Source organism: Mugil cephalus, chromosome 17 (genome assembly GCF_022458985.1).
Source record: "Mugil cephalus isolate CIBA_MC_2020 chromosome 17, CIBA_Mcephalus_1.1, whole genome shotgun sequence".
In the NCBI taxonomy this organism is placed as follows: Eukaryota; Metazoa; Chordata; class Actinopteri; order Mugiliformes; family Mugilidae; genus Mugil; species Mugil cephalus.
Window position 1 is genome coordinate 1358822 of NC_061786.1, and position 11720 is coordinate 1370541.

The following is an 11720-nucleotide window of genomic DNA, read 5'->3' on the forward strand; positions in this document are numbered from 1 at the left end:
AAGACTACAAAACTATTATATAACCTATTACTGTGTCTTTAGAGTTTCTTGAAATGAAGAGGGATCCAACATTTATGGTCTGAACTATAACGTCTTCCGTATCTGTTCAGGAAACCCAAACGTCAAACTGCTTTGCGTTTCAGAGTTGAGATGCCAACCAATAGAAATGCCAGCAGGATGTCATCGACCAATACAATAACAGAGCGTCACGACGCCATTTCCTGACCGGTAGTTTTGCGGGAAGTTTGGAGCTCACACAGTTTAGCTTACAGTAAACACACAAACAACGACGTTGAGGGTGTGTATGCGTCTTATACACGGCTGTGAAGTATTATGTGACGTTTCCCGACAGCTTTACAGTAATGCAGAGCCGTCCGTTATCAAACGGCATCGCGTGACAGCTGGTGTAAAATAGTGTTGCTAGCGAAGCAGGGCGGTTAGCATGATAGCTACGCAGCATCTATTCCTAACGACCAGCTCTACCCGAACCGGTTGTGACTAAAGGAGACGAGGTTGTTCCGTTTTTGCGAAACGTTTGTGTTAATTGAATCTTTCATTGTGTACTGAATTTACCACCAGCTCAGAACGATGTCGGTAAATACTTAATTCACAGGGTGACGTTACTAACATGCAACGAGGAAGCTCACAATGTGAAACTACCTTCCTTTACAGTCTGCGTGACTTCTCTTCAGTGCCTTAGGCTAATCCTTTAATTTCATATTTAGATTTCAAAATTAGTTGTTAAGTTTGAAAGGATCGCGTGTATACAGATTAGTTCAATGTAGATCGACTGCGGAAATGCGCACCCAGCTTTCCTGCACGGAGTAACACTAAAAGCTGTCAACAATGACTTTTCGTTTCAGATGCCTCCTAAAGCCAAGGTGGCAGGGAAAGGCAGAGCCCCGGCGAAGAGGAAGCTGGCAGAGGAGTTTCCACCTGGAGAGATCCTGACGGACACTGGGAAGAAAGCCTGGAAGTTGGGGGTTCCCATCGGCCAGGGGGGGTTCGGCCTCATATATCTGGGTAAAGATACAAGATTATAGGCTTAGGCTCCAGCAGCATATTTTTAGAAGCACATTTTATGATTTAAATGCTACAAAGTATTGAACCTTTTTTGGGGTGGGGTTCCCCAGCTGAGGAGAATTCTGCAAAACCTGTGGGTCCAGATGCTCGCTATGTCATCAAAGTGGTAAGACTATGACATCCTCTCTTTACATGTTTTCATGTTGACAGTGTTGACATGACGTTTCTAAGTCACTTCCTACTCAATATAACACTTAACACTCATCAAGTGTTCTTACTGTACTTTGTCAAGAACGCACACATCAGTTATCTGGACTAAGTATAGAAATGTCTTACCCTGAAACCAATTCTGCAAATGTTTCCACAAATGCACTGTAGTTTTGTGCCCAAAGGTCCAGGTCAGTCAGACCGGACATGAAACAGACTTTATTTTGCTAGCTCTTTTGTATAAATTCCAAGCGATGTCTATTCGAGGCTGGTTGTTCCCAGGTAATTATCCGGAGAATTCATGATTTACACTGATGGGATTCATGTCCTGCTTCCTGCTTGCTATAACCAGATACCACCACTTATTTCCAGGACTGAGGTAGTGCCTGACACGATCCCCTCTGGTCTGTTATTGTGTGAAAGGGGAGCAATGCAGCAAATAGTGATGTGACATACTCAGCTTTATAGTCTTGACCTACATGTTACTTGTGGCTGTTTTCTTTAATATTAAGAAAATAACAGAAACTATTTGCCTTCTTTGAAACTATTTGAAATTGGTACTAATTCAGCATCACAATTCTGAAAACATTTTTGCGGGAACTTAAGTATCTCTGGCAATTAGCGTACTGCAGATGCTGAAGTTACAAGACAATAGTAAAATGTGGTACAAAAATGCACCAAGACTACGTGAAGATAGATGATCACGGACAAGTTATAGACGACCAAGCAAGTGTTGCACGTGGTATGTTAAATGAAAATAGGAAACTCCTCAACTCAGATTTTGACATGGAGTGAGTATCAGCTGTTATTACTGTTGTGAGTTGTGGCAACTGCCACTGTTGTAGCAGCTTTCCATAAACAGCATTCACAGATGCATGCAAATCTTATTTTCATCTGTTGCAACCGAAACATTTTTTATCTGCCCCTGTGTAATAACATGCCCACACAAACACAGTCCCTTGTGCTTGTGGAGGTAGTTTTGACCTGTGCTATTCAATGTAGACTTAAACATACCTGTTGTTTTGTCCTCAGGAGCCCAGTGAGAATGGACCACTGTTTTGTGAGCTTGCATTTTACATGAGAGCTGCGAAGCCTGATCTCAGTAAGTCACATGATCATAAACTATTAACACACACACACACCTAGGAGTATGACACCAAGCCAAAGTTAGTCTTGTGATCATTACACAAACAGTGTCTCACCACCAGGGCAAACAAATAAAAGAAAGCCAACTTCCTTAATTAAAAAGATTGTCTAGTAGTAGAAGCACGGAGGGAGCCTGCCGTGGAAGGAATTTTTGGTGGCATCGCTCTTGGCCCCCAGGCCACAGCTTTGCATTTTATATAATAACAATCCAAATGTCAATCTCCCCTGACAATTAACTGTTATATTACTAAGGAACCAAAGACTCATATTTTATTCATGGTGGAATCTCACTTTGTTGGTAAATATTTGTCCCTACAGCAGATTAGCTTGAGGCCACACTCGCCAACTCCCCACCGCGGCATTATACTCTTATTACTTTAAGCATCACAGCCACCACCTACTTGCACTAGCAGCAGTGAGCAGTGTTTTCACAGCAAGTAAATCAAACAATCTTTGAATTACATGGTGTGCATTTCGTATACGCATAGCATTTCATATACTCACCGCTGGCACATTTTTAATGGAAAAGTGCATTTCTGATGAGTTTCTTCTTGTGCTACAGTTCAGAGCTGGATGAAGTCTCACAAGATGAAGGTCCTGGGTGTTCCCAGATACTGGGGCTCAGGTCTGCATGAGAGAGGAGGGAAAAAGTAAGACACACTTCTTGTTCGTTTCTTGGGGATAGATCTTCAGCTGTAGTTTCAACACTGTAACATTGTGCAAAGAGGGAAAAATCTGCCCCTACACTCTGCTTCCTTGTTTGATAGTTAAATCCTAAAGATGATTACAATTTTCATTTCTGTTACCTCGATACCAAACAATACACAAACACTTCTTAAGGATTCAGTATGACTACTAAATGCGCTAAATGAGTAGCTAAATGAATTAACAACAGACTCTGAAGATTTCCTACTAATGGTAAAATGAATTTCATTACCTTCTCTAATTCTAAAGCTGTTCGATAAAGACTTGTTGAGTGCCAAGTGCAGAAGCAGTCAAAATAAAGTACCATTAAGGCTTAATTGCACACAGCCACCAGATGAAATTCAAAGTCAAAAGTCAAAAATTATGTTGGACAACTTCTAAAGTGTGAGACCACATGATTGTGATCTATGATCTATATTTAATTTTAGTGGCACCACTTACGAAGGAAGATTTCTTGATGTTATATAGAAAACATGTGAAATCAAATAAACTAAAATGAGATGTATATAGTCAAACTATGTATGCTTCCCTGTGAAATAAAACATCTCAGGGTCAAAAATTCTCTAGCTGCCGTGTTTTAATCTTTTGACAATTATGTTATTTTGCTATACGTATATGTCATTTTGTATGTTAATGTTTTATCTCTGGGCTTAGTTTTCAAAAAGAAATCTGGCCGAGTCAGCAACTTCTTTTTTTATTGTGGATAATGAAAGCTGTTTGTTAGAGGGCTTGTTTGATGCTTAAGAAGTTCTGAAGAAATCCTTTGTGCCTTCTAGGTACCGGTTCATGGTTATTGATCGGCTTGGCACAGACCTGCAAAAGAAGTTTGAAACATGTGGAAAGAGATTCCCCAGGAAACTGGTCCTGCAGCTCGGTCTTCGACTGGTTGGTCACAAATGTCACAAATACATTTTTGCACTGTGCTCACAGTTCAATTTATTTATTTATATAGCGTCAATATCAATACAAATTGTCTCGAGACACTTAACAAAATCGGGCCTGAAACCTCCAAAGCGAGCCTGAAGCACGAAGGTGATGATTTCCCTCTGAACTGAAGTTAAATGATAAACAGTAAATCTGAGTAAATATATTGCATGAGAAGGAGCCACCCAAGGCCTCTTAATGGATGCTCTGCAGAGATCAAATATTTTTTTATAATGACTTTGAGGAAGTTGACAGTAAAGCGTCACTTACTGTTCATTTCCAATTGGGAATATTATTTCAGTTTATTGTTTTGGTTTTACAGGCCTCTGCATTACAGTTTGGTTCATTCGTCAGCAGTCTGTCCTACACATTATTCTGACTGCAGTTACAGGACACAGTAACCACACAGTTGTTAGATTGGGCTTTGGTTATATTCTTCCTCTTTCACCAGTGATTCACACATGGTGGTGGTTTGCAACTGAAAAGTCATCAGATGGGGAGGACAGTGCCATTTGACATATGGATTAATACATGTTATTTTGATTCTGCTCAAATTGGATCCAACGGTTGTTTGTCGTTTTGCTTCTTTAGCTGGATATTCTCGAGTACATCCACGACCATGAGTACGTACATGCTGACATTAAGGCATCTAACCTCATGCTGAGCAACAGTGATCCAAACCAGGTCAGTTGAAGCACCTTGGCTAAAATCGTCATCTCATTCTATTTTGGGGTAATTAAAGTGCTACCACTGACTTAAAAATTTCAGCACTACATTTGTTGTTGCTACTGTGACTCCAGCGCAGTTCTTTGAAAGCAGGGAGGTGATTGTGTTTTGGTGTTAACACACTTGTGCCGCATCATTAGATTCAATTAAGGCCTGGGGGGGCGGGGGGGTTGTATATGCGTGTCCCAACTGGGGAGATTAGATGGTAGCAGTGAAGAGTCTTGTCTACCAAACAAGGTGGGGGCAGGGGCAAGTATTTTAATTTCAACATTAATAATGTACCATTGGTGGTGTTATTAAAGGGCTATTTATAAATCACAATTAAAAAATCTGCCCCTTGGGATTTTAATATTGGATGTTAATATTGTTGTTTTATGTTTTCCTGTGAAATTGTTTGGTTTTACTGTACAGTCCTTTGTTATAGCCAGTAAGAGTATCAGCTCAGTGAAGTTGTTGTTCTGTGCATATTGCTGTGCATTCCATGAATTGTTGTCTTTGTGAACTGTAGGTCTACTTAGTAGATTATGGCCTGGCGTACAGGTACGCACCCGACGGTGTCCTAAAAGAGTATAAGGAAGATCCGAAGAGATGTCACAATGGTACCATTGAATTCACAAGCATCGATGCCCACAAAGGAGCATGTACGTACACAACTAGGAAATCGGTTCTGTGATGCTGCGCTGTTGTGAAAGATGTTTTTAACTAAGGTTGGATCGTTTTGACTTTGGTTGCACTAATTACACAACTTTCATGAGACAAATAAAGAACATTGAACATAGACATGTAGGCATGCTGCAATAAAAAAATGGGATAGATATTTATTCAGTGAGATAAAGATCAAGAGATTTTGCCTCTAGACAAAGTCGCTACTGACATAAAGCTTGACATAAAGCTTCAACTGCTTTATGTAATCCATACAAATACGCATGACCTTAAACATGGCCTTCATATTGATCTCATCACGTGCAAAAGTTTTTTTTCCTGTGGAAATAAAGCAAATACATGTAATTTACAGAATGTCAAAGTAGTTCTTTTCTGCATTTTTAAGTTCAAACCATAGTGTATATTATACTTATACATGTATATCATTTTATATAACATTACATCACACTTCAGCTGTTTAACGTTTTGTTGATTGTGATTGTTTGGCTTCAGATGCATGTAGGCGGAGCGATTTGGAGATCCTGAGCTACTGCATGGTCCAATGGCTGTGTGGGCGGCTGCCCTGGGAGGACAACCTGCAGGATCCCTCATATGTCAGAGACTCCAAAATCAGGTGAGAGACTTGATGAGACTTGATGTTTATCAGCTCTTTCAGGGAATGCTTTGTGTAAGCAGAAGTTAAACATTAATAGTTTACCACATTTATTTACCAGTTTAGTTTTTTGCTTTAACTTTTGAAGCAGATAGAGTAAAGCAACTTGTGTGTAAAGTAATGCTACTCATTCCCCCTTTCCAGGAGTCGAGAAAACATCTCTGAGTTTATGAACAAGTGTTTCTCCTCTCAAGACAAGCCAGGTAAGAAAGAAACACCACATACACACAGATGGTAGAGAGTAGGGTTGTGTAAACCATCCAGTATTTGTATTTGTTGAGGGAAAAATGTATTTGTATTCGAATAAAATTCAAAAGTCTAAAAATCTAGTTTTTTGAGTTACACTTCTAATTTCTGATATGCAAGTGGTGCTTATGGGAGACAATAGGGGTGACTGTAGGTGTCACCTAACTCAGTAGGTAGAGTGGTTAGCGGTTCAATCCCCTGTGTGTGCCATATGCCGAAGTGTCCTTGAGCAAGACACTGAACCTCCAGTTGCTCCCAGTGCGTGGCACTGGTGTGTGAATGTGTGTGTGCTTATGTGAGCGAATGGGTAGATGTGTCTGTGACTGTAAAGCTTTCTGAGTATTATAAGTAGAATAGGTAGAAAAGTGCTATATAAAAGTAAGACCATTTACCATTTACTATTACCAATAGACAGTTGTCTGAATTACTGAGCCAACAGACAAATACTAACATGAGAGAACCAGACTGTAGACGTCTCAATACTATTGTAACGTAACGGAATAATCTCCCTTTCATACTCTATTTCCCAAAACTTATACGCTGCAACCCAGTTCAGATAAAAAAAAATAAAAAATTTAAATGTATTCGACAAAAATAGTGATGCAGTTAAGTTGTGTTTCGTCCAGTCAGAGTTTCCTCTGTTGCAGAGTCGATCAGCCTGAGTCAGACCTTTCTCTTTGACTCCTCAACGTTGCTCAAGGTTCAGGTGCAAATATTCAGCGCGGTCACCTGAGAAAAAGCAGCTGTTTGATTTGTTTCTTGTTATTGAATACAAATAATTTAAAAACTATTTGTTCTAAATAAGTATTTATAAAAAAACAAACACACACATTATTTGTGACCCTCTGAATACTGTATTCGAGTTCGACTCCACTCTAGTAGAGAGGATGAACTTTTTGTGGCCACAAATGGCAAAAGGTTCCACAGGTATTGTCATTTACATCCAAAATCTCAAGCTACACTTTGAAACATAATCATGACATGTTTTAAAAGGAAATCTATAAACAAAGAACCGGTTTCAAACTTCAATACAAAAATGAGTATATGGGCAATTTAGAATGCACACATCCCTGGAATGTGAGAAGAAGCTCATGCAGGCACAGGGAGTGTCTGTATCAGGTTCAACAGGGTGGTAAAGTAGGCGTCAGTCAGCATGAGCATGATTGACATCATATTCTGTTCTACTGGTCTGTTTAGTATGGTCATTGTTCTCACATATCAGTGTTTTTGATCTAATTATAGTCCATCAAGCAGGACCTACTTGGTTCTCATTAGGATTGTAAAAAGTCCAACGCAGACACTGCAGCAAATATTTTTAGTAGTGACTGTAAATGGCGATTTTGACGTTTGTTGTCTCACTGTGGTAAAAGTTGCCTTTTTAATGGTGCCACTTCGACCTGAAGGCAGAGTGTTGGTTCAGAGGAGACGTCACACCTCCTTCCTTCTGCCCCGCTTAGAACAACCAAACTGTTCTTTACAACTCCATCTGCATGTGGGATTGTGACTGAGTCCAGTCTGAAGAAAGTCCCTCAGACAGAATTAAGCCTGACGCTAATACCAGAGCAGAACACTGGGGTGTCAGTGTGTTGGAACAGAGATGTAACTTGAGGATGAGAGATGTTCAGGTCGAGCCAAGGCTGTTTATAAAGTCTTGACTGTTAACCATCATAAATGACACATGTCACAATATGTCACATGTACTGAACCAACAGAATAAAGGCAAGGGAAACATACTACACAATACTTCGAATATCACCATGTAATATAGCAAAGAGGATGTAACCAATGTATCTGACCTGCCAACTCTCACATGCTGACTTAGAAGGAAGATGTGTTTAGAGTTCTGGTGAGCTAGTGCATCTTTATGTTACAGATGAGATCAAGAGGTTCATGGAAGAAGTTAAATCTATGGGGTACCAAGACAAACCTCCATACGAGAAGTTGCGCTCCATTCTCCAGGCGGGACTGAAGACCATCCAGGCTAAAGACGACAACAAGCTGGAGTTCACACCTGTCAGTGGAGCAGCTGCATCTCCTGCCAAGGTCAGCTCACACAGAGAGAGTAATAACTGGCTGATTTTATTTTTTCAGTTTAAGTTGCTCCACAGAAGGCTGTACAGTGATGCGGATATTTGATGTATAAAACAGGGACACAGCAGTGAAACCTAAACTCAAAAGACACGGAGGGATTTTAGAGGATACAAATAATTTCTCTTGAACCTCCAGCTCAGTTTAGGTGCTGAGTACAGGGCAGGGCATTGGTTGGACATGGTCAGCCCTGCTGACCACAGCAGCGTGGCTCGCAACGGGTATCCCCTTCTGTGAGAATGCAATGAAAACAGATGTCATCACAGTTTGGCACGGGAAACCCTGTCTTGTGAAAAAAACTGTTGTAGAATTTGCCATCCAGAATCCAAATAAAAATATCCTCAGGATAACAGGAGGAACACAGATTCATTCCGACTACTCTCGGTTAGGAGTAGATTTTAAGTTGCCCCTGACGTCTGACTTTCACTCGACAACAACAACAACAGGTTCAGATAAGAGTTCTTATTGAGTCTGATGAGTTATAAAATGAGAATCTTGCAGAAGGCTCTACATACATGATGCACTGCTAAAAGGCCAATATTGTATTTACTACATATTTGTTTTCTGCTTTCCACATCACCTCTCACTCGTGCTCATGCACGTACACAAACAGACACTCGCTCTCTGTGCATATGGAATGCCACCGGGGACATGGTGTTTCCAGCCGAAGGGTTACTGGGCCCCGGCGCTGGTTATTGTACGTAATTATCCCACCAATCTGTTCACCTCAGTGGGTGTCGCATGGTGATCATGAGGTAGCAATTGTTAAAAAGGAGGCAAAAATGGAAAGCAGGGCAGCGGGGTGAGTGATAGTTCAGACTGAGTGTAGCTTCATTATGGAGGCCCAGGAAGGAGGAGGACGGATGGAGGAGTTGATTGCCTTTGATAAGTGCATGACTCCCACAGCGGCCACCTTTACTGTTTTTTTTTTTTTCCTCTACAGCAAATCTCATGCTTACTTTGATTTCTGCAGAGGACAGCTATAACAGAAGAGTTGAAGGAAAATGATTTTCTGTATTAACAGTGGTTCTAAGAAACCATTTTTGTTAACCCCACTTTTGAGGTTTGCGCTTTGATCAGAAGGAAGTCAACTTGGTGTTAAACCAGCTTAACATATAATCTGACGTTTTAATGCATTAATGTGTGCAAGGTCTCAAGGTGGCTGGTAAAATGGTGGAGTGATAACTGCAACTTGCAGGAGGACGGAGGTTATGAAAAGTCAAGGCCTCATGGCAGTGTTTGTCTCTTCATTCCTCTCAACTTCAGACCTCTTTTGAGAGCTTTGACATCCTCTTCACTTTTGGGTACTAGGAGAAACTACTAAGTCTTAAGAAGTCCCAAGAACAAGCAATACAGGACAGCTTTCATGTATTTCCAAATTCAGCCACCTTCCAGTTTAGAAAAAGCAGATAGCGCTTCACTTCATTTATCCTGTTCCTTTCTGTTCCAGAAAGCAACCAAGAGAAAGAAACCAGCAACAGTAGAAGTGGACGAGAGTGAGACTGATGCAAGTCCCGCCAAGACAAAGAAAAAAGGTAGTTTTTATGTTTATTTAAGTAAATAAGAAGAATTCCATTTCCTTCCCTATGAACCTGTGATATGTCAGCCTCTGATATATTGACTCTAGCTGTATTAGCTCTTAGCAGTGTATGGCCTGTGTTTAAACATGTTTAGATGGACAAGTTGCAGCCATAAAAAATGGAAAGTGTCACATCACCCCATATTCAGAGCGTGGGTGTCAAACCCAAGCCCCAGTTGTAAATGTAAGACTATATAAATGTAAATAATCAATCAATAATCACATTTTTCACCAATTAAAGTCAAATATCAAACACAAGTTATTAATTAAACTTTGTTGAAAACTTTTTTGTCACAGTTGAAAAGAGCAGCGTTGTGGTACAACGTATAATTGTGTGGTGCTATAAAACACAGACAGATGTGACATTTTACCAAAACAAATGGCTGCACACAGTCTTGCAGAAAGCATACATCCAACCAGCGACATCTTTGCTTTCCAGCCACTGTGGCTTTGATTGCTAAATTTTAAAGTGTAGTGTATTTTGTTAGGGGATTTGCCTTACAACCCTGCTTAATTCTGCTTCATTTTCCCCTGCAGTAATGAATGGAGCGAAGAAAAGCCCCAAAAAGACCACTAGAACCAAGAAAGTCCCCAGCACAAGAAAAAAGGCTGAACCTAAAGCAGAACTGGAGGAGATGGAAACACCGATGCAACCTATACCCACCCAGAAATCCAGAGGCAGAAAGAAGATAACCAACATGTAAACAGTCACCTCCTTCTACATTCGTAAAAAAATGTTCTTTAAGTTTTATATGATTTGATTATGTTTATTTGTAATAAAGAGGAAATTAAGTGGATACCTTCTTGTTTGTAATTGAAGACTTTGAACTTTTTTGAGTGAGCCCATAGCTCCATTAGTGATTTGTTGTCTTTATGCAATAAACGGCTTCTACTGAGTCCATCACACGATTCTGTAGATGTTTGACACACTCCATATATAACGATCAAGCAGAACAATATGACCACCATCCTAATGTTGTGTAAACCTCCCTGTGTCAGGCTGCATCTTGTTAGGGATGGCTGCTGCCATCAAGGAGTGTCATTGCTATGGGGTGGGGGTACATGTCTAATTAACATCCACATGAATGAATGTCAGGTCAAAAGGTTTCCCAGCAGAACACTGAATTTACTTCACTTCTACTGTCAGTGGTTTTAATGTTGTGGCTGATCGGTGAAGTAAGACTGAGGGCCATGATTAGGCGTGATTTCTATGTTTAACAACTTCATCATCCACTGATCTATCATCTGTTCACCATGTGGGAACTTCATAATAAATAATAACCGTAATAAATCCTCTTTTCATGAAGGTTCTGCTATTGAATACCTGCTGTATATACTGTGTTGGGGAGGTGTAGATATGAATAGAGTATTATTTCCATTCTGTTTCCACCTACTCAGTGTATTTTGCCATTCATGCTCATTGCCATTGTTGTTGTTACTACTATAATGAAGTATGACAGAGCTACATGTTCCAGGAGAACCTATTTCCTACTTGCTTGATGGGGAATTGTTGGAATTGTTGTTCTCTGCTATGTATAGTGCCTTCAAATAACCTGTTGTATCTGAGTGCTCTACAAATACATTTGTAATGAATGATTTTACTAACAGTTGAAATGTGTTTTTCCACGTCTGTACTACACTTTCAGTATATTCCATAATAACTTCAAACACTTGCCATTTAGTGTTGACTTCTTCCTTTTTTGATGAGAAGTCTGCAGTTACACATTGGTCATCCATTGCTAAAATATTTGTCATATCTTT

The 11720-nt window shown here is 40.1% G+C and overlaps 1 protein-coding gene across 2 annotated transcripts; it reads left to right on the forward strand.

The window, feature by feature from the left end:
- The first annotated feature begins 206 nt into the window (after positions 1–206).
- Positions 207–10860, forward strand: vrk1 (VRK serine/threonine kinase 1). Of its 2 annotated transcripts, none has more exons than XM_047611957.1 (13): positions 207–298; positions 864–1023; positions 1134–1189; positions 2263–2332; positions 2939–3026; positions 3858–3966; positions 4597–4689; positions 5240–5372; positions 5887–6007; positions 6191–6249; positions 8166–8335; positions 9831–9915; positions 10497–10860. In XM_047611957.1, exons 2-13 carry the CDS (start codon positions 864–866, stop codon positions 10661–10663), a joined length of 1311 nt encoding a protein of 436 aa, XP_047467913.1. In that variant the 5' UTR covers positions 207–298; the 3' UTR covers positions 10664–10860. The 2 variants fall into 2 exon arrangements, with proteins under 2 accessions (XP_047467913.1, XP_047467912.1); XM_047611956.1 differs by lacking the exon at positions 207–298 and adding an exon at positions 360–512.
- Positions 10861–11720: the final 860 nt, after the last annotated feature.

Bases quoted from the DNA above. Each gene is read 5' to 3' on its own strand.
- vrk1 (XM_047611957.1), top strand. From the start codon at position 864: ATGCCTCCTAAAGCCAAGGTGGCAGGGAAAGGCAGAGCCCCGGCGAAG. The intron at 2,333-2,938 runs GTAAGTCACATG...CTTGTGCTACAG, and splicing joins AGCTGCGAAGCCTGATCTCA to TTCAGAGCTGGATGAAGTCT. The intron at 6,250-8,165 runs GTAAGAAAGAAA...TTTATGTTACAG, and splicing joins CTCCTCTCAAGACAAGCCAG to ATGAGATCAAGAGGTTCATG.